Source organism: Pleurodeles waltl, chromosome 3_1 (genome assembly GCF_031143425.1).
Source record: "Pleurodeles waltl isolate 20211129_DDA chromosome 3_1, aPleWal1.hap1.20221129, whole genome shotgun sequence".
Taxonomy (NCBI): Eukaryota; Metazoa; Chordata; class Amphibia; order Caudata; family Salamandridae; genus Pleurodeles; species Pleurodeles waltl.
Genome location: NC_090440.1, coordinates 919,559,343 through 919,585,980, shown reverse-complemented (window position 1 = coordinate 919,585,980; position 26,638 = coordinate 919,559,343). Strand labels below are relative to the sequence as shown.

General features: G+C 45.7%; 1 protein-coding gene across 1 annotated transcript in view; it reads right to left on the bottom strand.

Moving 5' to 3' along the window:
- Window positions 1–26,638, bottom strand: part of LOC138284758 (uromodulin-like) — a 196,002-nt gene that overhangs the window by 141,774 nt on the left and 27,590 nt on the right. Inside the window, exon 4 of the mRNA XM_069223895.1 lies at window positions 11,537–11,638. Coding sequence (XP_069079996.1) covers window positions 11,537–11,638 — 102 coding nt within the window. The remainder of the gene's footprint in view (window positions 1–11,536; window positions 11,639–26,638) is intronic.

Sequence of the window (26,638 nt, the reverse complement as noted above, 5' to 3'; positions counted from 1 at the left end):
GCTGTAAACAGAAAGCATTTCACACAGAGGATACTGCAGTTAAATTAAGAAATTAGGGAGCATAATAACAAAAAAGTCTCCAAAGATGGGGCCCAAGCAAAAAGAGCCAAGATGTCACTCAAATGTAGAGCAATGATAGAAGTGTGCAAAATATTAGGTTACTTGTGCAAGAAATAAGTGTTATTTGGATAAAAACATAGGAATACTTAGTTTAAAAGCCCTCTGTTTCTATTTGAGAACTCAACAAGTGTGTCTTCGTTTTAGCTTTCTGTAGCACTAACCATAGTTTCAATGAGAAAAGATTTATTTTATTCATTTCTAAGAGAAATTATTTAGGTTTTACAGCTTTGATTGGATCACGATGACTTCAAGTGTACCACACATTTGTCATGAATACAGAATATTACGCACTAGTAGTTCATTAGAACACTGTGAGGATGGAGGGGCAGGGGCACACACTCAGACAACGGACAGTAGGGAATAGGGAACAGGAGCAGCAAACTGACCACACAGAGTACGAGGAAGAGGCAGTGCAAACGCAGCAGACCAAGCAGACCAGACAAAGGGTCAGTGGCAGAAAAAAAGGACCATGGAGAGTGGGGTGGAGGGGATCTAGGACAGCAAACCAACCATGCAAGACAGGTGAGAAAGGTTGTGGCTGCACAACAAACCATGAAGAGCAGCAGGAAGGGGCAGTGGCAGCACAACAGATCATGGAAGGTAGGAGAGATTTGGAAGGGGTACAGACTCAGACAATAGACGGCAGGAGGGAGGAAGCAGGACTGCAAGTTGGCCCCATAGGGCAGGCCAGAAGGGTAGTGGCAGGGCATTAGACCACACAGGGCAGGTGGGAGAGCAGTGGCAGCACAGTAAGCAATGGTGCACAAGAGGGAAGGGGGAGAGTTATGTAAATGGACAATGGGTTGCAGGTTGATGGGGCAGAGGCAGGAAGCAGACAACGCAGAGCAGTGGGAGGGACAGTGGTCGCACACGGACCATGGACAGCAGGACGGTGTGCACATGTACAATGGTGGGGAGGAGAATTGAGCCAAGGACAGCAAGCAGACCATGCAGGGCAGGAAGAAGGAGTATTGACAGCACAACAAACCATGGTGGCAGAGAGAGGGGCATACAAATGCATCATGGAGTGTAGGAGGAATGAGATAGGGGCATGGACTTGGACAATAGAGGACAAGGGGGAGGGAGCATGGGAAACAAGCTGACCATGCAGGGCAATCAGGAGTAGCAATAGCAGCACAATGGACCATGTAGGAGTAAAGGAAGAGGGAGTGACAGCACAGTGCTTCATGGAGGGCACAAGGGAGGTGCAGTGGCAACAATCAGGCCATGGAAGGCAGGCGAGAGGTGGTAGAGGCATGGACTTGGAGAACAGATGACAGGGAGGAGGGAACGGAGGCTGCAATCTGACCACACAGGATATGTGGAAGGGGTAATGGAAGCACAACCGACTATGAAGGATAGGAAAGAGGGGTAGTAGCACTTCAATGGAACATGCAAGGCAAGAGCAAGGTAGAAAGGGGGATATATAGAAATGTTTTCCTGCCTGCCACAGCCAAGAAAACCCTAGGGATAAGGACAGCAAAGAAACTAAAAATGCCAGCTTCACCTGGGGAGATGACTCCCAAGGTGAGGAGGGCACTGTTGTTTTTTTTATTTAAAAAATAAAAGCCACCTTTGAGGTTTTATTTTTGAAAATAAAACAAAGTTTTGAAACTTTAACATACAACTCCATAATTTTTCAATACATTTACTGGAACCACCTAGGTGGAGGTTCCTGTGAATGGTAGAAATATCCAAAGGGCTGATGGACATTTCTAAATTTGGTAGGCAGGCACTCTGTCAGAGTGGAGCACAATCCGTCTGCCAAATATTAAATCAGCCCCTAAAACACAAAATCATATCTGTGTCTGTATACAGATTATAAAAAGGGGGGCTAAAGGCTCCACAAATAGCCAAACTGGACCTATACATCAGTGTGGAGAAGCTAATCATGACTTAAGCCTGTTGGAACCAGGACTGGGCTTGAAGGTTTGCTAGTGTCCCAGTTGGGTGATTGGACATCACCCAGAAAAATCAAAACCACTTGCCCTGAAACTTTGAATACCAGTGTCTGTGTGTCGAGACCTGAGGACCATGAGAACAGGAGAAGAGTGCCTGGAGGGAGTGATTTCCAGTGAGGATCCTGCTGTTTGGTTCCATGTAAAAGAGTGTGAGATTTAGGTCACTGCTGAAGGCCGTTGCACGATCGGGCTGTCTACAGATGTCCTGCTGCTAGTGACCCCTGTATGCCAGGTGTAGGCCACAGTGATGATTAAGGTCTATTACCTGGATGCATTGCTATAACATAAATCAGGATATCTTCCTTTCCATGCTGTAGCCTCGAAGGGGAGTAGCCTCACATGCCCTGTTTGCAACCCCCATATGCCAGGTGGGTGCTGTGGTGAAGAGAGAGGATCACAGCCCTGGAGCAGCATGCTACAGTGAACAGTAGGGGGTTGCGAACTCTGGAAGCAGAACATCAATTCAGCCACCTGAGCCGAGAAGCACCTGGGATAAGCCTCTAGACTCAGGAAGACTTACCAGGTGATTGGAGAAGCGTCGTGGAGGCCTGCTCCCTCACCCACTGCATCCAGAATTCAGCTCACTATCGGCCACTGGTGGGCTTCCATGCCTGCCAAACCACATCTCCAGCAAGATAGAATAAGACTGATTTCTGGGCAACAAGGCCTCTGGAGGATCCTGCTCTGACTAAAAGTGCTCTGGCACTGGGAAACTTTGATCTTTAAGAAGCCTTTGTGGAACTTCTAATACTTGTTTTAAACAGTGGGACTTAACATGAATGTTGCCTCACATGAATTGAGATTAACCATTGTCCTTAGATAAGGGAGTGTGAGTAAGGGACTCACTTAAACAATGCTAGAGTGCTCTCTTTCACTGTGTGTTCATTTATAAATACTACTGTTTTCATAAAAGCAAGTATGTGCCTAGCATTCATTTTTCGAGGAATGCTGAGCATACTATTGAGTTACCAACCTGTGTACACCTTGCACGTACCTCCCCCCAGGAAGCCTTGGACTTCTCAGTCTGTGCTAATTTAAAAAGGCCAAAAACCCCAAGCTTAGCCCCATAGCTTCTGCTTGCCACATTGCCCTCTGAAAGTGGTTCTGACACTAATGATATAAAATGACCTGTCTTCAGTGACCATCACTAGGAAATTAGAAGGACTGGCCCTTTTTTGGTCGCAGCCTACCAGACAGCTCTGATTTGCTAAAGACATCTTGGGAAAATTCAGAAAGCTGACCTACCCGTTAATTTCCATTAACTTTGTGGTTTGTAACTCACATTTTCTAGCTTCCATTTGCTGACTTTATTTGTTTTAGGCTGTCCAGTTTGACTTCAGTCCTTCTTTTGTAAAACGTTATTTACAATATGTTTCCAACTGCTCCCTTTCTGTAGACTGACCTGTAAATCTTGTTCTTATCTCGACACATCTGCTGTGCATTCAAAGACCGAGATAAAATGCCAGGGCTGTGTTCTGAGGGCTCTTGTTTACTTTTCTTTCTCTGGCTTCAAAGTGAGAGGATTTATGTGGCAATCTTGCTGGATAGTGGGAGGAGGAAAGATTGCTTTTTCTAGCACATAACAACATTTAAAAGAACTGTGTGAATATTACAGAATATAGCAGAATTATCAGTGCACAAATGAAGCACATTGTTTGCTATTTCTGAAACAAATTATTTAATATGATCACTGTGAATCATAAAGCTAGGTTGTGCACTGTATAGTTTTATTAGTAAAACTGTATGCCTGACCAAATGTAATGCTCATTTAAATTGTTGTCTGTAATGGCAGTGTGCTACTACACAATAAATACTCCACTCTACGTCACTCGACTCTACGCTACACCACTCCACATGACTGCACCCACGCCATTGCACTCTGAACCACTCCACTCTATGAACCTGCACTCTATGCCACCTCACACTATGCTTCTCTACTGTACCCTGTACCACTGTTCTCTATGTCAATGCACTCTTCGCCACTCTATTCCACACCACTGCACTTTTTACACTGCACTCGATAGCACTCCATTCTAGGCCACACCAATCTACTCTGCTCCACCCCAGTCCACTCAATGCAACTGTACTTTACAACACTCCAAAACACATTTCCACTGCACTCTATGCTAATACACTCTACGCAATGCACTTTACTCTGTAACACTCAACTATATGCCCCTGCACTCTACGTCAATCCATGGTATGCCACTCTAATCTACTCTGCACCACTGTGCTTTATGCCCCTGCACTCTAAACCATTTTACTCCATGACATTACCCTCTATGCCACTCGATGCAACTGCAGTCTACCCTGCACCACTCCTCTCTACACCACTTCACTCTTCTCTGAAACAATTTACTCTGTGACACTGCATTCTACGTGTTTTAAACCCACTCTGTACCACTCTACTCTTAACCACTGCACTCTATGCCAATGCACTTTCTACTCTCCAAAACTGCACTCTATGTCACTGCACTCTACGCCACTACACTCTATTCTGCATCACTATATTCTATGCTACTACTCTCTATGCCACTCTACTCCACGCTTCTTCCCTGAACTCTGACAGTGTACTCTGCAACACTGCACTTTTTGATACTGCACTCTATGCCACTCTATTCTAACCTATGCCAGTACACTCTGCACCACTCCAGTCTGCTCCACTCTACTCTGCGCCACTCTACCCTGCTCCACTCCACTCCGCACCACTTCGCTCTGCACAGCTCACTCCACAAAACTGCATTGTACGCTAATGAATTCAATACAACTGCACTCAATGCCACTTCACTCTACGCCACTATACTTCACAACACTCTATGCCAATGCACTCTTCACCAGTCCAATCTACTATATGCCATTGCATACTATACCACTCCAATACACAACACTCTCTGCCACTCCACTCTACAACACTCTACTCGTCTCTTTGCCATTCCACTCTACAACACTCCATGGCACTAGCGTTTAGCTATGCTGGACAGCAGCCATGCTGGTGTACAACAGGGCTGAAACACATTGGCAAAGCCAATAGCTCTTTCATAGATGAGACCTATTGGAGTTTTGGTGGTGTTATGGGCACTGTGGAAGAATTGCTTCTCTCACTGCTGATGGTTTGGTTTTTTTTAGGACCTTGCGGGTGTCTGAGACTATGGTGGTAAAGAAAAGGTATGAGTTGGACTTATCAGATATATTTGATTGAATGGAAACTGTTGAAGTCTGGTTATGGAGGTCTAAGACTCACTAGTGGAGTAATGGAAAAAAGGTTGTATTGATGCCTTAACCACACATAGAGGTTGCCCTGTGAAACCAGGGATGAGGTAAGGGCTTGAGGACCTGGGTGATAAGGAATAGGTTTTCAGGAATGCAGTTGGACTTATAGTCCTTGCTGTTGCTTGCAGTGCTACACAAGATACTGTAAATATTAAGGGGGTCATTCAGACCTGTCCGCCAAGGTATCGCCGACAAATGACCGCACCGCCGACAAAAGACCGCGGCGGCCATTCAAACATTTCCGCTGGGCCGGCGGGCGCTCTCCAAAAGAGCGCCCGCCGGCCCAGCGGAAATGCCCCTGCAACGAGGACGCCGGCTCAGAATTGAGCCGGCGTAGTTGCAGGGGTGCGACGGGTGCAGTTGCACCCGTCGCGTATTTCAGTGTCTGCAAAGCAGACACTGAAATACTTTGTGGGGCCCTCTTACGGGGGCCCCTGCAGTGCCCATGCCATTGGCATGGGCACTGCAGGGGCCCCCAGGGGCCCCGCGGCACCCCCTACCGCCATCCTGTTCATGGCGGGTTTACCGCCATGAACAGGATGGCGGTAGGGGGTGTCTGAATCCCCATGGCGGCGGAGCGCGCTCCGCCGCCATGGAGGATTCAATGGGGCAGCGGTAAACCGGCGGGACACCGCTGGTTTACCCTTTCTGACCGCGGCTGAACCGCCACGGTCAGAATGCCCTTGGGAGCACCGCCAGCCTGTTGGCGGTGCTCCCGTGGTCGGTGACCCTGGCGGTCACCGGCCGCCAGGGTCAGAATGACCCCCTAAGTCTCCTAGCAGCAGAATATGGCATATATTCAGTTTATAAAGACCTGGTGACCGAGGCAGAAATGAGGGGATTTTATCAGAAGCGGATTAAGAGATGAGGGAGGAGGAAGTCAAATGGATTTTGTGGGCCCCAATAATTTACCTTAATCAGCAATATCCACGTTCATTGGATCAAAAACTGTGTTAAACTTCAAATTCATGAGGTAAGGTTTCCCCAAGTTAAGGCACCTTCTAAAGCATTAAAATCAGACATATACAATCAACTTAGTAAGTGGACCCAATCAATTACTGAGTTCTAGATCAAATAAAAAGTTAAAGTGTTTGTTAGACCTGACATGCCTTAGAGTGGTCACCCCTAACTTTTTGCCTGCCACCCTCCACTTTCTGGACACTGTTTTTGCTGGCTTTTAGACTCTGCACACTTTACCACTGCTAACCAGTGCTAAAGTGCATATGCTCTCTCCCTTTAAACATGGTAATGTTGGATCATACCCAATTGGACTATTTAATTTACTTATAAGACCCTAGTAAAGTGCACTATATGTGCCTAGGGCCTGTAGATTGAATGCTACTAGTGGGCCTGCACCACTGGTTGTGCCACCCACTTAAGTAGCCCCTTAACCTTGTCTCAGGCCTGCTATTGCAAGGCCTGTGCGTGCAGTTTCACTGTCACTTCGACTTGGCATTTAAAAGTACTTGCCAAGCCTAAAACTCCCCTTTTTCTACATATAAGTCACCTCTAATGTGTGCCCTAGGTAACCCCTAGAGCAGGGTACTGTGTGGGTAAAAGGCAGGACATGTACCTGTGTGGTTTACATGTCCTAGTAGTGTAAAACTCCTAAATTCGTTTTTACACTACTGTGAGGCCTGCTTCCTTCATGGGGTAACATTGGGGATGCCCTCATACATTGTTGAAGTGGTAGCTGCTGATCTGAAAGAAGTAGGAAGGTCATATTTAGTATGGCCAGAATCGTAATACAAAATCCTGCTGACTGGTGAAGTTGGATTTAATATTACTATTCTAGAAATGGCACTTTTAGAAAGTGAGCATTTCTCTGCACTTAAATCTTTCTGTGCCTTACAATCCACGTCTGGCTGGGTTTAGTTGACAGCTCCTTGTGCATTCACTCCGACACACCCCAAACACAGGGTACTCAGTCTCACTTGCATACATCTGCATTTTGAATAGGTCTTCCTGCGCTGGGAGGGTGCAAGGCCTGCTCTGACACAAAGGACTGCCACACCCCCTACTGGGACCCTGGCAGACAAGATTGAACTGAAAGGGGATCTGGTGCACTTCTAAGCCACTCTTTGAAGTCTCCCCACTTCAAAGGCACATTTGGGTATAAAACAGGGCCTCTGCCCTACCACCTCAGACACTTGCTGGAGAAGAAACCTGAACCAGAACCTGCACCCTGCCAAGAAGAACTGCCTGGCTGCCCAAAGGACTCACCTGACTGCTTTCTACAAAGGACTGCTGCCTTGCTGTTGGCCTGCTGCCTTACTGAACTCTTGCCTTGCTGCAGAAGTGCTCTCCAAGGGCTTGGATAGAGCTTGCCTCCTGTTCCCTGAAGTCTCAGGGCCAAAAAGACTTCTATCTTTCAACTGGACTCCTTGGGCGTCGAAAAGTTTGACGCACAGCCTGCTCCGCGGTGAAAAATTCACTGCACGCCGATCCGGAAAGACGCCGCTCGACCCCGCAATGAAAAGATCGATGCGACGCCTGCTGTGTGACCGGAACTTCGACGCACGGCCCGTCTGGACAACGCCGACCGACTTCCAGAGAGGAAATTGATGCAGCGCCTGCCGTGAGGAAGAAAATTCCACGCACAGCCCACCGGAACGACGTGCAGGATTCCATGCACAGACCCTGGGGGGTCTGAAAACCCTGCGAACCACAGAGGGGACCTGACCGCGCACCAGAAATCGATGCACGTCTTCCCCCCGTGAAAAATAACGACGCAAGTCCGCGTGTGAAGGGGCGAAACCGACGCACACACCATTTTTCCACGCATCTCCTCCTCTGCGGCCCTTTGCGGCTCCAAACCAGGTACTTTGTGCTTGAAAGAGACTTTGTTTGCTTTTTGAAGACTTAACACACTTCATATCACTTTTCAGTGATATCTCTACAATTTCTTATTGCCTCTTTTATCGTTTTGACCTGCAAATACCCAGATAAATATGATATATTTTTCTAAACACTGTGTGCTGTATTTTTGTGGTGCTATATTGTGTTATTGTATGATTTATTGCACAAATACTTTACACATTGACTTCTAAGTTAAGCCTGATTGCTCAGTGCCAAGCTACCAGAGGGTGGGCACAGGATAATTTGGATTGTGTGTGACTTACCCTGACTAGAGTGAGGGTCCTTGCTTGGACAGGGGGTAACCTGACTGCCAACCAAAGACCCCATTTCTAACAGTGTTTTATTACAAAATTCATGAAATAAAGTTGTACAGAGTCAATGCAGTGAAGGCTCTCAAAGAAAGGCTATACAAAGAATGCAAAATTAAAAATTATTTGATGATCCAAGTGGACAGCATAATTGGGACAATAGCAGACAGAAGCTTTAGGGGAGCAGGAAAGCCTTCTAACTCACACCCAAAATTGAGGGGTCTTATACATTATGTGTGTGTATTAAATTAACAAGAACAGTTTGATCACTATGGTATGAGCAAAGTATCTGTCCTGATACAGAAATAATTAATTTGTGAGGAATTGATTTTGTGCAATTATAAGGACTGGCACTGTTGAAATGAAAGAAAGATATACTGAGACTTAAGAGGTTATGGTCTGGGATGGCATTGCTCTGGAATGAACTGTTCTTGAGAAGAGAATGGTGAGGGGCTAAGAGGCCAACAGCAGTAGGTAAGGCATGATGATAAAGAGTTATGAAATGTTTATACCAGAGAAGGGGTGGGTAGGATTACGCATCTGGATATTTGGTTTGAGAAAAGACGGTTTCCCAGGGATAACGGTGTGCATTTGTCTGGGAGGAATATGGAGTTAAAAATACTCAACTAAGAGAGTCTTTGGCAAAACTGTTGTGAGTAGGAATGTCGTAGTGATAATGAAGGGAGAAAAACTCCTCAGAAAGGTTTTCCTGGTGGCTGGTTTGGAGAGTAAGCAGGCCATAAGGAAGTTTGAGTAGGTTCATGGTCCAGTATGGGGCGCAGGGAGAAGGTAGGAGAGTGAAGAGCTGAGTTGATTTAAGAAAGATGAAGGATATCTTAGCACATGTATTAATGATGCATGCAAGGTTTGAGGGAGGTGTGATGTGATGTTTGAACATGGTACTTGCTGAGGGGTTGTTTTAGGGGAGGGTGATGCGTTGTGGTTGAGTTTTCTTAATGTCTAGTGAGGCATTCTTGATAGCAAGTATGGCATTAGGGCCAAGGTTCGAATACCTCTAAGGCTCACCTATTCATTTACAGTGGCCTTCTTCACACACAGAATTGATGTTAGTGTGGTTTCTGGGTTGTGCCATCTCACCCAGTGAGGACTTGGGGCGGGGTGAAGCTGCTGCCTTACCCTTCGTGGGCCTCTCAGCCAGATGGTGCAGTGAGGTTGCTTGGTTGGAAGGGTTAGGTAGCGGGACCAGCAGGGGGAAAAGCCTTAGAACCGTAAGTGTCGTCCTCTTTTAGCAGTGAATCAGGGCATGTGGGTTGCACCAGTGACAGCACTAGTTTTCCCCAACTATTTACATATGATTTTGGAGAGTGCCGTGGTGTTGTAGGTATAGTGTGTATTATAGGTGCGTAGTTCAATTTGTGTGTACAGTAGGGTTTGTCGCTGATGAACAGCTGCATTATTTGACTGTGCAGTTACACTCATGGTCTGGTGAAGCATTCCGTGGAGAGGAAAGAGGGGGGAGTTGAAAGTTCAGAACGGATTTTAAAAAGTTGAAGTAGATCTTAGCATGTTGCTTAATGTTGGGTGCAAGGTTTGAGGGAGGAGTGCTGGGGCGTTTGAAAACAGTAATTCTTGATGGCCAGGTTTTAGGGTGGGGGTTCTTGTTAGGTTTGTTTAATGTCTAATGAGGCATTGGAGTGGTAGCAGGTACGATAGAATGAACAAACGTCTGTGTACTTGTGATGTACACCTGTTCACTAAAAACGGTCTTTTTCACACGCAGAACTGGTGTAAGTGTAGTTTCTGAGTTTCGCTGTCCAGCCCACATCCCTATCTGTACTTCACTACAGGATGTCATAGTGCAGTGGAATGGGGCCCAAGTAATTATTAAAAATGGATGGGCGGGGCATAATGTGGAACTCCACGTAAAATCAAGAAAATGCGGAGGAAGACCTTAAAAGCAGTTTCAGTTCCGTTTCAGGGACCACCTCCACAAACCCCAAATGAGGCTACAACCCTTGCGAAATAATTTAAAAAAAATAGAATAACATGTACAGTTCCTTAGAAGGTCAACGCATAGAAAAACATGGTAAAAGGAGTAAGAAGGAGATGGACCAATGGAGCTACGTATTCACCACATGAATCTCACATGGGAGTTTCCTGCGATGTCCTAGAACCAAACCGATGACATACGCCTACACATGTTTATTATAAACGCCATTCAGCAAAAGGTTGCCGTTTGCAAGAATGTATATCGTTGCCACACAAGGCATACCAGAAAGGCGATAGTAAGGACACAATAAGGTTGACTGTGACATGAAGATATTCAGTCACAGAATTTAAGGGAAATTGGATATTTAAAGTAAAAATGCCACAACGTATGAGCTGAACGCTGGACTTGCCCTCTGCGAGACAACAAATCCCGCATTCACGTTCTGAGTCGAAAAAGCAATTCAGTTAAAGAAAAGTCTACACTGTGAAGCAATAATCACATCAGAGATTTCTGCTGTGATGTACACACTAGCTGATGAATTCATTGTCATACATATCAAGATTTGTGCCGCACAGTCAAAAACAGGCCGGTCCCTATGGCCTGCATCCCCTGCGCGAGGCTCTCCTCAATCAAGGCATGGGTCAGCGATGGAAAGGAACTACTTCGGTGGAATATACATCCTCGATGTGCGTGTGGTGGTCCCAAAACGCGACGGACAGAACAGCCAGTCGGCCAACGCTTGATGGGGGGTCGCCCAAACCGACGGCTGAAGAGGGTTGGGGCAAAGGTCCCTTACTGTAAGCATATGTGTATGTTGTGTGTTGTGTAGTAGTGAGAATTGTTGCGTCGACAGGGAGCTAAAGCTGCCTGTTGACAGACATTTAAACGTGCCTTCATGCATAATGTAAATACACATTAGTAAAGTATGAAGGTTTAACCTGTTTTGGAAAGCCTAGAGTGATAGTATTCGAATGCCTTGTTCAGTTTACACACTAATATTTTAAAATGAGTTTATCCATATACTGTAATCAAAGACGAAATGCGAAGTGAAAGCTACTGAAACTTACTCGCATGTAGATATGTGTCTGGATCACAAATGCACTCCGTAATCCCTGCATTGTTAGTGCACACCTCATCAACAGCACACGCAGGTTCACAATTCAGCTCATCTAGAATAAAATAATTTATAGAAAAGTAAGAATCTTTCTGCATGTTGCAACACAATTTCTACTGCTTCTGCTTTATTCTTTCTAAAAAAAAGGCTTGTATGGAATTGTTTCTAATGTATTTTCACAACAAATATGTAACAGGGTTTTGATGTGTTTAATTTTGCACTAGAGGATCTCTTTTTGTTCCTCATATTTGCAAACATGCTATCTCTTTCATATGAAAGAGCTACACATTAACGGCCATATTTACAAGGTTGGCGATAAGCAATACAAAGTAAATAAGGCGCAGGGCACAGCGCCAACAGAGCATCACAAAAAGTGACGCTCCGGTGGCGCTAGGGGTTTGTAAACATGCACCTAAGATTTTACATGGTTTAAGGGAAAGGTAATGATGTGACCTTGTATTATATGGGATAAAAAGTACTCCCTGCAGTACATATTAAGGATGTTGCACGTCACCACGGATTTCCATAACTTTATAAAGAACTCGGCATCCGGCACACAACAAATGCATGCAATAAACACCAAAACCTGTCACCAAGCAACAGCATTTCTCACTCAAGTTCTTAGTTTGCTGGGTTGGGCAAGACCTTCAACCTTGGAATATTTTGTATAAAACATGCTGTCAATAAAGGGCTGCAACATTGGGCCTGGTGCTTCAGAATGAGGAAAGCGCGTTAGAGTCAATAGGACCACTCTCATAGTAGTAGTAGGTACTTTGTTTTGTCCCACAAAAGTCCCAAAAGGTCAGAAATATCTCTAAAGTGACAGTTTTGGATTAACTAAATTTGCAAAGACTCCCTCTTCCAGAGGGGGATTGGTGGAGGTTCAATCTAGCAGTTTTGTTGTTTGAAATTTCAAACTGACACTATGAATAGCACAAATTTGTCTACTGTTGTCAGGATAAAAGGCCTTTTGAGAGGGGGCTTAATATTTGTGCAGAGTGAGAGGCTTGGGAGGAAAGACTGAAAACAAAACTTAACAGGAGAGATAACAGAGCACTGATATTCTTGAAATCTTTTTTCAAAATTGGCAGACTGCATCTTTTAGAGAAGAGCTCTGCTTGAATTGAAGTAAAGGTGCTCCCTTCCAACTCTGTACCATACGGGAGCTCTGGCCAAACTAATGGAAGTAGGGTGTGTCTCCTTCTGACACATGGTTTCATGCATTTTTGTGTTCTTTTCTTGCCCTGAAATATCATTGTCCCCTGAAAGTGAAAGTGAAATGTCTTGAAGGAAATTTCAAGAAAGGCTTGAGGCTGCCCCATCAGGTAGAAAATAAATAGTCATGGTTTCTCATATATATATATATATATATATATACATTTACCCAAACTTTGTACAACAGCGTTACCGTGGAGTAGCCAGATCGTCGATGATGCTGCTCGGACACATCGCTAGTGTGTCATTTATATCAATACTCTCTTCTTCATACATACCAAGAAGGACAGCACGGTGAAACCAAAAATTTAATTGTAGTGATAGACAGAATGTGTTTTGTTGACAAAGGCGTTACTGCCAAAACATGTTCTGTCTATCACTACCATTACATTTTTTGTTTCACCGTGATCCCTGAGTGCTGTACTTCTTTGCATGTGTGAAGAAGAGAGTGTATATATATATATATATATATATATATATATATGTATATATATATATATATATATATACAGATTACCTAGTGGTTGCCACTAGATAGTTATAGTTAGGACCTAGTTTCTATATAAAAAATGTTTATTTACTTGCCTATATCTTTGGCGTGACTTGACGAATCTTCCAAAAACTTTTCAAAAACATGTGCCAGTCCCATCGGCTGCTGCCTGGAAGTTCCAGGGTGATCGTCCAAGGGGGCCAAGTAAAATGGAGGGGTTCCAAAACACATTTTCCCCATTCATTTTTCCGTGAGGATTTTGAACAGCGATAGCGCTAAAATTAATAGACGGAATTACACCACATTTGGCAGGAATGTAGGTCCTGGTCCAGAAAGAGTGCTTTTTCTGTTTTGGTGTAATTCCGTACAGTCATTTTAGAGAAATTAAAGAAAATAAAAATTTGTATATCTAGGGACACAAAGGATTTGCGCCCGCTCCCGATCTCATGTAGAGATCTGATTGGCTGATAACTTTTTGACAACAGAAGTCACTGAAGTGTTGTCAGTCATCTTGGGACTCGGCTGAAGCTGAGTCCTCCCCAAAAAAGTAAAAAATAAAGACAAGGGGCCAGGGTATGAACACCCTAACCCCTTAGCTCTGGTGGTGGGATCCCAAAGGGACCCCCAGAGGCTAAAAAGCTTTTTTTTTTAAATTTTACAGACAAAGTTGCGGTGGATCTACAGATCCACTATAACATTTTCAAAAAACTGAAGCCCCGGGTGGGCCAAATCCCAGAGACTTTTGTATAAAAAAGCAGGGGGGCCTCCTGGCCCCTCCCACTGCCCCCGAGATGCCACTTCCCCAGGGCTTATGAGTTATATGTTGGGGGGCCACATGACCCCCACAGCCAAGGGGAGCACCACCTCCCCAGGGCAAATCTTAAATTAAATATGCCGGAAGGGGTGCATGACCCTTGCTACTCTGGGGCCACCACCCCGGGAAAAATATTTAAAAAAAAGAAATGGGGTATTGCCCCAAAGACGACCACCTCCTCGGGGCTGAGGACACTTTTGGAGGGGTGCTGCGGGGCCCCCCTCTTGAAGTCACTGATGGCCCTGGGGACCGCCACCACCCACGGCCAGCTCCTCCTATGTTCTGGGGTGCCCTTCCGGGACATAGCTGTTTGCTTTGGCACAGCAAACACTTTGGCCCAGACTTAAGAGTTCCCAGCGTCACTTTAGTGCCACCTTAGTGTAATTTTTTTACGCTAAGGTGGACTTTACCATGCGCCATATTTACAAATTGGCGCAATGCAGGCATTGCAGCACTTTATAACTCTTTGCGCTACATTCTGCCTGCGCCAGGCATAATGCATGCAAAGGGGACATTCGCCCATTAGGGGGGCAGAAAAATTGGTGGATGGGATTTCTTTGCGTCATTGTTTTTGGCACTTTCAATGCCTGCTCAGAGCAGGCGTCAAAAAGGGGACACACCATTGTTTACTATGGGCCCCTATATATTGTTCAGGGTTGGAGCCAAAATGATGGTGCTAACCTTGAACACTACATCAAAAACGTCAAAAATGTTGATGCTATTGCCCCCTACCCTGCGCCATGGGTCACGGCATCTTAGATATGGCGCAAACATGGTGGCAGTAGGTGGGTTTTAAGGGGTGTAAGGAAAGTGCTGCTGCACCCAGTGCAGTGCCGCTTTTCTTAAATCTGCCTCTTTGGATTTTGACAGGGAGGCTGTAAAGCAGATCCTGCTGTCAAAATCTGAAGGCTCCATCTCTGTCCCCTGCACTTATGCAGGGGTCAGAGATGAAATGCTTCTGCAAGCACAGAGCTGCTGTCAAAGCAGCTCAGTGCTTGCGGACCAATGGCACTGCAAAGGCAACCTTAAGGCTTCCCCTGCAGTGCCAGGTAGCCCGTAAGAGCTTTTTACAAAAAATAAAATAAAAAAATATATATAAACATATATGTATAAATAAATAAATATATTGAAACCATGGGGGGGCTCTTAAGGGCCCCCTCGCAGTCCCAGATAGCCAATAAAGGGCTAAAAAGTAATTTAAAAAAACATAGCTCAGTGTACATTTTGCAGTCCTTCATGCTGAGCTTTGGGGGTTTGAATCCAGCTGGACTAATTTCCCTCTTTTTTTTAATAGAAAAAAATTATTATAGATTTTTAAAATAACAAAAACATTTTTTTAAAATCAAACACAAATATCTAATTCTAAGTATATGAGCTATTAAAGCCTAAAAAAACTCTATCTTTCCTACTCACTTTCTTTCTCTCTTTCTGTCTCTCTTTCCATCAATTTTGCCCACTCAGACCCTCTCAGACACTTACGCACCCACTCACAGACCTACTCACTCATGCACCCACTCACAGACCTCCCTCATTCACCCACTCACAGATCTGTGCACACACTGATGCTCCCACTAAAACACTGATGTACGCACTTTCACACCCAGGCAGACAATCTGATAGCCACTTTCACCCCCAGATACACACTCTTACACCTATTCTCACACCCAGAGAAGCCGCAGCCAACTCCTGCCAAGCACGTCCAAAAGGCCATACACAGCATGTGTTTGAGTGGTTGGGGGGTTTTGGCCGCAGGGTCTGGCTGCAGGCCAGGTCTTGCGGACACCCTCCCCTGCGCAAGGGTGAAGGCCTTGTACGGTACAAGGTTGGGTGCTTATAAGGGGTTGGTCTCAGGGCCTCACCGGAGGCCAGACCCTGTGGCCAACCACTGCTGCAGCAGTGATTTGATTAATGTACAATTATTCAAATTAATATACGTTTAAAAAAAACATCGAAAATCACTGACAAAAACAAAGGTTACAGGGACGTTATAGTTAGGCTCACATTTTAAACATAGAAAACCATAGAAATTCATCAGTTATAGTTAGAGTTATCTCAAGTAACTATAACTTGGGCCCTCGCCATACATTGTTAATTGTCCCACAAATGGTGGCACTCATGCCATCTTTCGTAATATCATTGATGATATCAATAGTATTTGCAGTAAAATGTTTGACGAAAAAACTGTGCATGGCGAGGTAACTCTAACTATAACTGGTGAATTTGGTCTTTTTATCTTGCAAATTATGTTATTTTTCATCCATGCTTTCTCCTTTTTTCACTGTTTTTCTGCCTTTCCAGTCCACTTTCATTCCCTCTTTTGCATTTTTGTTTCTCTAAATAAGGTTATTAGTTTCCATCCCTATGTAATGAAGATATTTGAAATTGCAGACATTCACTATTTTGTTAATGTGGTATTTTCAACATTGTTAGTTTGTGTGTAATTTTCTCAATGTTAGACACTTTTACAATTTTTTTTTTAAAGAAAACAGTTCCACTCCAAAAACAGCATTCCACAATTAACATTCCTGTTTGGGATCATTACAGTTACTTATCACATAATCTTGACAACCTTGTGCACATCTTTCACAAGCAATGTAGACGTATGAGTTATGGTTTAATTAGAGTGACAGTGGTGGGAGATTAGATGTAGGTAGTACCATAAAGTTTGAATTGAATGTCCTTTTAGGTTTTGTGGCATAGCCAATGTCAAAATATTAGCCAGCCTTAACTCCTTTTTAACTTTAGTCTTTGATAATTTTTTTCACTTTCGTGCTTTGGCATATAATGGTAGATGTGTAGACATAAAGATGATAGGTTTTTGGATGTCTAATGATGGATGCATTGGTATCTGATGTTAAGTGTGTGTTTGTGTAATGGTGGATGTTTTATGGTAGGTGTGAGTATGCACTTGAGGGCGATTGTATTAGTGTATGATCGTGGTTGTTTAGGTGAATGATGATGGGTACATGGCCGTATAATTGAGTGCGTGGACATAAGATGGTGGGAAAAGGGCTGCATATTTGTGGTGGTGTGGATGGGTTATGGTGGGTGCATGGCCATGTATGATGGTAAGTGTGTGAGCTCATAATTTTGGTTGTGTGGACATATAATAGTGGATGTGCAAGTGTAATATGTGTATGGCCATATGATGATGAACGTGTTGATGACTTGACATGTATGGTAGGGGTGTGAGCACATGATGTTGGTTGAATCATTGTGTATGATGGTGGATGTGTTGTTGTATGATGGTGATATGTGAAGTATGGTTGCTGTGATGGAAAATGGTCTACTGTATGGCTCTGGAGAGAATGCACCTCTGTCTTGAGTTCTCCACTGCAAGTTTTGTGAAATATCTGTGGGTCATGCATATGGGCTGAAGGTTTTCTGTGACATGTATTGTGAAACAAGGCTCAGTGGTGTCGAGAAGCATGCCATGTGCACCGTCATTACTGAGTATGAATGCCATCAGCTCGCCATTGTTGCAAAGGACTGCCAGGGATGTGAGAGATAAGAATGTAGTGTCAAGACATGCCGTTCTACCTGTCTCTGACAGTGAGAGTTGCTAAATGGAATCCCCCACATTTTTAAATTGGTCTACCAGACCTCTGTGAACAGATTATTTTCCCATCGATGTGCGTCATGGATAATGAACATATGTACATTACTTCTGTATGCAAAGGATGTGTGTAGAAGTTGTGATACATGGGCCTGTCGCCACACCGGAATACATTTAAATTTCCAAAGTCCAAATGGAATCGAAGATGGAAGATGGAGAGGCTCGAGACAGCAGTGTGAATTGCTGGGTTCTTCCAGGACATTTCAGAAATCTTTTGTAGTGTGTTACGCATTTGGTTGTAGAGCAGTGAAAACAAAGGGGCCCTTTGAAGTATAGGGAGCTTTCCCTACACTTTTGTGGCACATTGTTCGCTGGAAAGGCTAAGCCTCACAGGTTAACAGGTAATGAAGTGGGACAGTGTGGTAAATGATGTTGCAGGTGAACAGTAGGGTGGGTGAAACAGGATAATATTTATTCACAAGGTAGGAGTACAAGGTTACAGGTAGAACATATTTTGAAGGTAGCAGAAAGACCCCACCAGGAGCAGCATCCTTGCTGCTCAGCCCACGCATTCCAACTGACACTCACTCAAGCCATGCACACAGCAGCATTCTATTACCCCACAGTCACACTGGCTGAGCAGCAGGGGACATATAACTAGGGAGAAAATGCATGGCACAGAAATGAGGATACCACAGACAGTCTCTTTCTCCTGTATTGGAAGGCTTTCGCGTTCTGAGTCTCTAACCACACACATATCCCTGAATAAGCCTTGGACAGTTCAAATTCATTACCCTGATGATCAAGTGTGTACTTGGTATCAGGTTTAGACTCAAAAGTAAGGTAAAGCTCCAGGTAATCAGTGGTAAAGGACTCTAATTGTCCTGATCTGAGCCCAGTAACCACTGATTGCCCCGATACTCCTGAAAAAGTTCCTACAATGAAATTGGGTATATGGATGTATAATGGTGGCTATGATGTTGTATGATGATGGGTGCGGTTGAATATAATGTTGATTGGTACAACCATATGATGGTAGGTCTATTGATCTATGTTGTTTATTGTGTATACATATGATGGTGGCTGTGTTGGCTTATTATAATGGATGTGGCCAAATGACAGTAGCTTTGTGGGCATAGAATGTTGGCTGTGAGGACATATGATGGGTGTGTGTGCTTGTATATGATTGGAGGTGTGTAGACTTGTGATGGCTGACGTATTAAGATCTTATTTTGGTTGTGTTGTGTTGACGTATGATAGTGAATATGTGGATTTACGTACAGTTTGGTGTGAGTGGGTGGTTGTATGATTGTGCCAAGATGGGCATATGATAGTGGCTGTGTGGGTTTATCATAGTGGCTTTGTAGCCTCGTTATGGTGGCTCTGTGTCCCTATGGTGTCTGTGTGTGCATGATGGTAGCTGTGTGGGTGTTTGATGGTGGGTTTGTGATGGTATGACTGGGAGATAAATGGGCGTCTATGGAATGAATGGGTTTTTGGTGTGTGTATGGGCAAATGAAAGTGTGTGTTGGCATGTGATGATGGATTTGTGGCTATCTGCTCATGGTTGTAAGGGCACACAATGGTGGCTCTGTGGACATATGGTGGTGGGTGTGCATTTGCATATGATGGTGGATGTGTAGCCTTCTGGTAATAGATGTTTTTGCATACTATACCGGTTGTGTGGGCGTACGTTGCTAGATGTGTTGGCTTGCGATGGTTGGTGTGTAAGCATATGATGGTGGATGTGTGGAGGTGTAATGCTTCCATTTTCTTACGATAATAGCATTACTCCTAGTCCTACTCCCTCGCCTTCCTTTTCACCAATGAGGCCTCCCGCCTCCCCCATAGACCCTCCCTTTACCTTTAAAAAAAAACCCCCACCCTTATCCCCTCCTGTATAAAAACCAAGCCCAAGCTGCAACTCGGACAGTCCGTACCTGGAGGGTGGGAGGGAACGGAAAAGGAAGGCGAGGGAGTAGGACTAGGAGTAATGCCATTATCGTAAGAAAATGCAAGCATTACCTCCCGTCCCTCCCTCGCCTTCCTTTTCACCAATGAGACATAGCAAGAAAACACACAGGAGACGGACATCGAGTTGCAAGACCTTTATTTAATATCCTGCACCAAGATCACCCCAAATATTATCTCATAGAGGATAAGACCCGGTGACCTAACACCGACTCCAAACTACCCAAGTCTGACAGCCTGTAATGACGCACAAACGTCGAAGCCCAAGTGGCGGCCCTGCAAATTTCCACCACAGAAGTCCTCTGAAGCTCCGCCACCGTAGCCGCCATGCCTCTGGTAGATCTCCCCTGAATCCCTTGAGGAGGAACCACCTCTTTCAAGGAATAGGCCAACAGAATTAAAGATCTTACCCACCGACTCAAGGAAGCCGTGGAAGGTTTCTCACCTTTGCATGCCGGACCAAAATTAACAAACAGCGAATCCCCCTTACGAAAAGGAGCCACCACCCGCAGATACTCCAACAAAACCCTGCGTACATCCAACGAATGCAACCGGACCTCTTCCCTTGAGGAGGGATTTGGACAAAATGAAGGAAGGATGACCTCCTGCCGCGAATGGAACGAAGAATTGACTTTTGGAATAAAGGAAGGCACCGGAACCAGAACCACCCTATCGGGAAAAATCTTACAAAAAGGAAAGGAACAAGCCAATGCCCCCAATTCCCCTAACCGACGAGCCGAAGTAATGGCTACCAAAAAGAACGTCTTCAAAGATAGATGGCGCAAATCACAGTCCCCCAATGGTTCAAAAGGGGCATCCGTCAACACATCCAAAACCAAGGAAAGATCCCATGAACGAAAAGAACGTACCGGGCGAGGAAATAAATTAATAAGCCCTTGAAAAAATCTAGGCATCAAGCGCCCTTCATCCTGAAGATTACGCCATGGTCCTCTGAAAACCTGAATAGCCGCCCACTGTACCCGAAGAGATGCCACTGACAACCCTAAATGAGCACCGTCTTGCAGGAACTGCATCACCTCAAAGATAGAAGCGGAGGTAGGATCCAACTCACGACATAAGCACCATGACGAAAACACCTTCCACTGTCTACCATAAGAAAGTAAAGTGGAACGTCTCCTTGAAGCCAGTAAGGTAGAACTCAAAGCCACAGGCACCCCCAGACCCGTCAATCCCCGTCGTTCAACTTCCAGGCCGTCAAGTGTAACCTCCTCAGTGACCTCAATGGGAGGCAGGGAAACTCCAGGGGAGACGGACAAAGAGGCAGAGGCCACATCCTCCCGTCCGCCATCAGCCTCAACAACGGGAACCAATTTGCCCTCGGCCAAAGTGGTGCAATTAGGATAACCCTGGACCCCAGATCCCTTACCCGTAACAGAAACGCCCTGAGTAGTTGAAAAGGAGGGAACGCATACAAAAGGCCCTGTGGCCAAGGACATGACATCCCGTCCACCTCCCATGCTTGGGGACACCGAAACCAGGAGCAGAAGCGATCCACTTTCGCATTCTCTGCGGACGCAAACACATCCAGCACTGGAAGACCCCAAAGCCGAACCAGACGCTGAAACAGAGACTTCCGGAGGGAGAAAAGTTGAGAGGAAGGAATCACCCTGCTCAGCAGATCCGCCCGAACATTGACCACCCCCCGAATGTACATAGCCCTGAGAGAAGGAACCCACTCCTGAGCCCACACAAAAATCTCCCTGGCTAGATTGAACAGAGCCCTCGACCTGGTCCCCCCTTGCCGATTGACATAAGCCTTGGCCACTAAGTTGTCTGTGCGAACCAGAACCGCCGCTCCCCTCAGGGAACCCTGGAAATGGACCAGAGCCAGGAATATTGCCCTCAATTCGTGCCAATTCGATGACCAACTCGCCTCCCGAGGGGACCAAAACCCCTGAATCTGAGCCAACCCCATCCATGCACCCCAACCGGAGAGGCTGGCATCCGTCGTCATCACCACGGGTCTCAGAGGCGATAAAGAAACCCCTACCCTCAGGTGGTCTGCATCCAACCACCATTGCAACTCTCTGCGAATCAATCCGGACCCTGGAACCATGTCCTTCAAAGACCCGGACCCTGGCGCCCACCTTCTCAGGAACCATGTCATCAAGCACAGGAGATGGAAACGTGCCCAAGGAACCAGAAATATCACCGACGCCAAATGACCCTGCAGACGCAACCATAGAAGAGCTCGGGGAGCAGACAGCAACAATACCTTCTTCACCAAAGCGTGGAGTACACCCAACCTTTTTTCTGACACAGACACCAAACCTAGAAGAGTCTGAAAACCGAGCCCCCAGAAAAACCAGATCCTGGGACGGCACTAAGTCTGACTTTCCCCAATTGATTAAAAACCCGTGGTTTTGCAGGACCCCCAGAACTTGGGCCACCTGCCTCTGCAACAGGTCTCGTGATTGGGCATGAATCAAAATGTCGTCCAGATAAGGATGCAGAAACACCCCTTCTGAATGAAGCAAAGCCACCAGAGGGGCCAGCACCTTTGTGAAAATTTGAGGAGAAGATTTTAGACCGAAAGGTAGAACGCAAAACTGATAATGGTCCTGACCCACAGCAAACCTCAGGAACTTTTGAGAAGATCTTGCCACAGGCACGTGTAGGTAAGCATCCTGCAGATCCAGTGACACCAGAAAGTCCCCTTGCCTGACCAATGGAAAAATAGTCTGAATGGACAGCATGCGGAAATGCACTGTCCTGATCCAGATATTCACCTCCTTCAGATTGAGCACCAGTCGAAATCCCCCTGAAACTTTCTCCACAAGAAACAAGACCGAATAAGTGCCCTGACCCCGTTCGTCTAGTGGAACGTGGGAAATGGCCCCCTTGATCAGTAAGTCCCGCACTCCGTCCAATAATGCTCTTCTCCGTGGCCCCCCTGAAGGCAGAGGTGTGGGACGTACCCCTGAATCTGGAGGAACCACCACAAAATCTATGACATAACCATTGGCCACAATGTCTAGTACCCAATGATCGGTTATACTGTCCTTCCAAGCCGAAAGAAAGTGACTCAGTCTTCCCCCAACCGGCCCTCTGCCAGGCCCACAGTGATTGTCAGGACCCCTTCTTGAAACCACCCCGGGTCGCAGGAGCAGACTTGTTAGGCGAAAAACGCAGCTGAAAACGCTGTTTCCTAAATGAAAAGGATTTAGCATCCTTATTAGGAGAAGACCGGGAATGCTTCTTCCACCCTTTACTCGAAGAAGAACCCCCTTTATAAGGCAAGGCATGCTTCCGCTCTTTAAATGCCTTGGAAAGCATGGATGGCAATTGTTCTCCAAACAAGCTACGACCTTCAAACGGCAGTCTCAACAAGGCCGCCTTTTCCCCTGGGTCAGCCTTCCAGGAACGCAACCAGAGGGACCTACGAGCCCCAATCAAAGCCCCAGATGCCAGAGCCGAAGTACGGACCACGTCTGAAGACACATCAGCCAACAATCTTGCCTGCTGCTCCATACCAGCCAGGAGCTCTGAACATTCCGCCCCTTCCTGTACAGCCACCGCCAGCTTATCAAAGTCTTGAACCAACGACTGTGACGCATAAGCAGAATAAATCCCTGCCCTCAACGCCAGATTCTCTGCAGCAAAAGCCCTTTTAAGACCTGAATCCACTTTACGGTCCGTGGCATCCGTAGGCACACAATCCTCCGGATTGACTCCCGTTTTGCCAATCAGAGTAGCCAAAATTGAATCCAGGCGTACCGAAGGAGGCAAAACCTCCTCCCCCTCAAGCAAGTAAAGTTTCTGAAGGAATCGTGGAACCTGAGCCTTATCCACATCCTTCCACTCACGAAACACCATATCCTTCACAGGTCCCTGAAAAGGCATGGCAAACTTCGAAGGTGTCTGATATTGAGGAAATAAATGAGAATCCGAGTTTGTAGGTTGAAACACTGGGAAACCCAAATTGTCCCGAACATGTGCCATCACTTCCCACATTTCTTCTCTGGAAACATATTTCCCCCCAGATGACGTCGATGGGGCCTCATCCTCACTCTCCGATGAGGACTTCCTTGCTGCTACTGAAGAGTGCGCAAGCTTAGATTGACCAGTCCTGGTCACGCCTGCTTGCAGTGCCCTGGTAACAGCCACCTCAATCATATCCTGCACTTCCTCTCTGGACATGAGGGGAGTACCCCTGTTCGGTAACTGAGAGCTCTCAGGAGTAGCAATGCTAGCCTCACCCCCCTCCTCCGAGGAGGAAGAAGAGACAATTCTACGTCTTTTCGCCTGAACTTTAGGCATGGTAAATCACCAAATAACACTGACTCTCACCCAAAATACTACCCTATATATAGGAACCTGGTCCTCCCCCAACAGGGCTCCACCAATCCCTCAAAAGGTCAACTTCTTTGGCAAAAAATCATAAAAACCACAGGCAGAACGCCCGTCCTACCTGAAGAGCCTTCACACAATCGAATTCCCTCATTTCCCCGCGGCGTGGAAACCCGGAAACCGACGCCCCAGCCACAGAGGGCCGGCTGACCCCGTCAGCCGGCCCCCAGTACACGTCTCTCGAGCAGCCCTGCTGCTCGTCAAAGACGCGACCAGCCGTGGCACTCCTCGCGGAGCTCCGCGTCCCGAGGAGTGCCTCCATCGAAGACCTCCAGGCCCCGCCGTGCAGGTAAGAAAGGGAAAAGAAAAACGTCTAGCGTGGGCTAGACAAAAGAACAGGAGGGGATAAGGGTGGGGGGGGGTTTAAAAGGGAAAGGGAGGGTCTAGGGGGGAGGCGGGAGGCCTCATTGGTGAAAAGGAAGGCGAGGGAGGGACGGGAGGTAATGGAGAGTATGTGTATATATGATAGCAGTTGTCTTTTTTAGGATCGTGTTTAGGGTCTTCCCTGACAGTAAACTCCTAACTCCACCCCAGCTTCCTGCAACACCTGAAAACAAAGACCCCATCTGGACCAGTTAAAGTGCAATAGGCAGGAGGACAGAAACTGCCTAGCAACAGTCTCATAGTTGACTGTTAGAATTCACAAACAATATCTGCAACTGTGGTATAGCAATGGAAGAGAAACTTCCTGTCCGGATGCCAGGATTTCTCTACCAGAACCTAGGGGTTCCACACCAGTGCCAGCAAATACCTTGTCTGTGATCCCTGTCTGGGCTATTCCCCAACAACTCCCCTTGCCATGTTTGGAGCAGTAACCTGGAGAGCTCTGTTAAGCCTGCCTGAAAAAGGCTTACTTGACCTTACTTTGGGGGAGATAGCTGACCAACTGCTGGGGGAAGCATTGAAAGTGACTTTTCATGAGAAATAAGCTGCTCAGAAGGAGGGGGTGCAAGAAGAACTCTTGACATTCACTTTAATTTGGGTGAGGAATCTGCACCTTAAACAAAGGTGAGGCCCAAGAGCACGAAAGCATCCCAACTGTATGAAGTGAACATTGTGCACCTGGAAGCTTAGGATGCCATGGAATGTGGCACTGCATGAGTTCTGGTCAAGTGCCAAGAAGCCTTGCAGCACTGAAGAAACCTGTCCCTATGCAGAAGACCAAGCATGCTGCAAGAGGATCTACAACAACACATGGGACTTCAAATAGTTTGAAGTACTCACTGATGAAACCTGGCATGGGATCCCAGTTTGTTTGGTGAGGGAAATTTATGACTGGCCTTTGGAAGAACCCATTTACAATCAATGTAAATATTATAGCAGAAAATTCTTGTTACTGGTTAACTCATGCAAACAATTCTTAAATAGAGTCGAAAATCATCTGTCTAGAATATTTTTTAAAAACTCCACTGAATCCATTACCAACACATATGTGAAAAACTTGTTTTTAATGCTTTGGAAGCTGCATCGGCATATAATGGTGAATCATTTGTATAATAATACTTTAGGAAAATAAACAAAGAGTGATAGTTGAAACAAGTGATCCCCAACTGAAAAAAGAGGCACCACACCATAAAGCAATAAAGAAATGGCTTATAGTTCTGTGATCTTTGGTGTATCTCACAAAGACGGTCTCTGAATACAAGGACAGACTTCAGAATTAAGAAAATACAACACTCCCCACTGTGTGAAGATGCTGACAGTCTATCCAGCTCTTATATTAAGAAATTGTGCCTGTAAAATACACTATTTTGCTCTGTTTTTCTACCTGAAAAATTTCACTGGAGAAAATCAAGTCTCCCTAAAGGAATTTGGGCTCGTTCGATCTAGCTGAAGGAAGGAATTTATGCCCCACCACTTTAAAAGTTCATCCTCTGCTCCTGGAAGGCACAATAGTTATGGATGTAAACCGCTTTTAGGTCTTGCCTACCATACAGTGCAAGAAGTTTGGCTGCGAGTGCTACTGTAGGCTTAAAGCTTGCTCATTGTTTACCATTGGTTGACCTTATTTTCATTATTATTTGCTTGCTTGGGATGCCTTAGCTCAGCCCTGCCAAGTGCAATGCATCAGGGATTAGACTAATGCATTTTAGTGCTGGTGTCCACATCTTCACCCTAAAATGCATTTGTCACACATTACAGGTTCCCTGAGAATGTAGGATTATAAGGTGCCATAGGAATGAACAACAAAACCAGTCCAGGCATGCTGTTTGGCTGCTTACTGTGCCACCTACCCCAATCAATACATTTGCTTGGCCGCCCTAAGTGTGTACTTGACACTATGGTAACCACCCTATCAGTTTGACTAAAGATAAATTATTTCTGCTGTGGCATGGGGATCTAAATCAATCCGCTCTCTGTGGATTGGTTGGATGATGTCTTGTCATTGGTTGTCTGTGAAGAGCTCATTGCTTTCTCCTGATTGGCTGTTGGAATTCGAATACTTTACTATGGGTTGAGACTGGTTGAGTGAAGGTTTACCATTTCTTCATTGGCTGCTTTGCAATATCACTGAGAGTGCATGTGGTGCCTCAGCACATTTGCCTCCTGTACATCTTTTGACTTGGGGCAGGGCTTCATGGCTGCCTCCTGAGTGACGGTGTCTGTCCCACTCATTCAGCTGGAGTCTGAGCTAGCA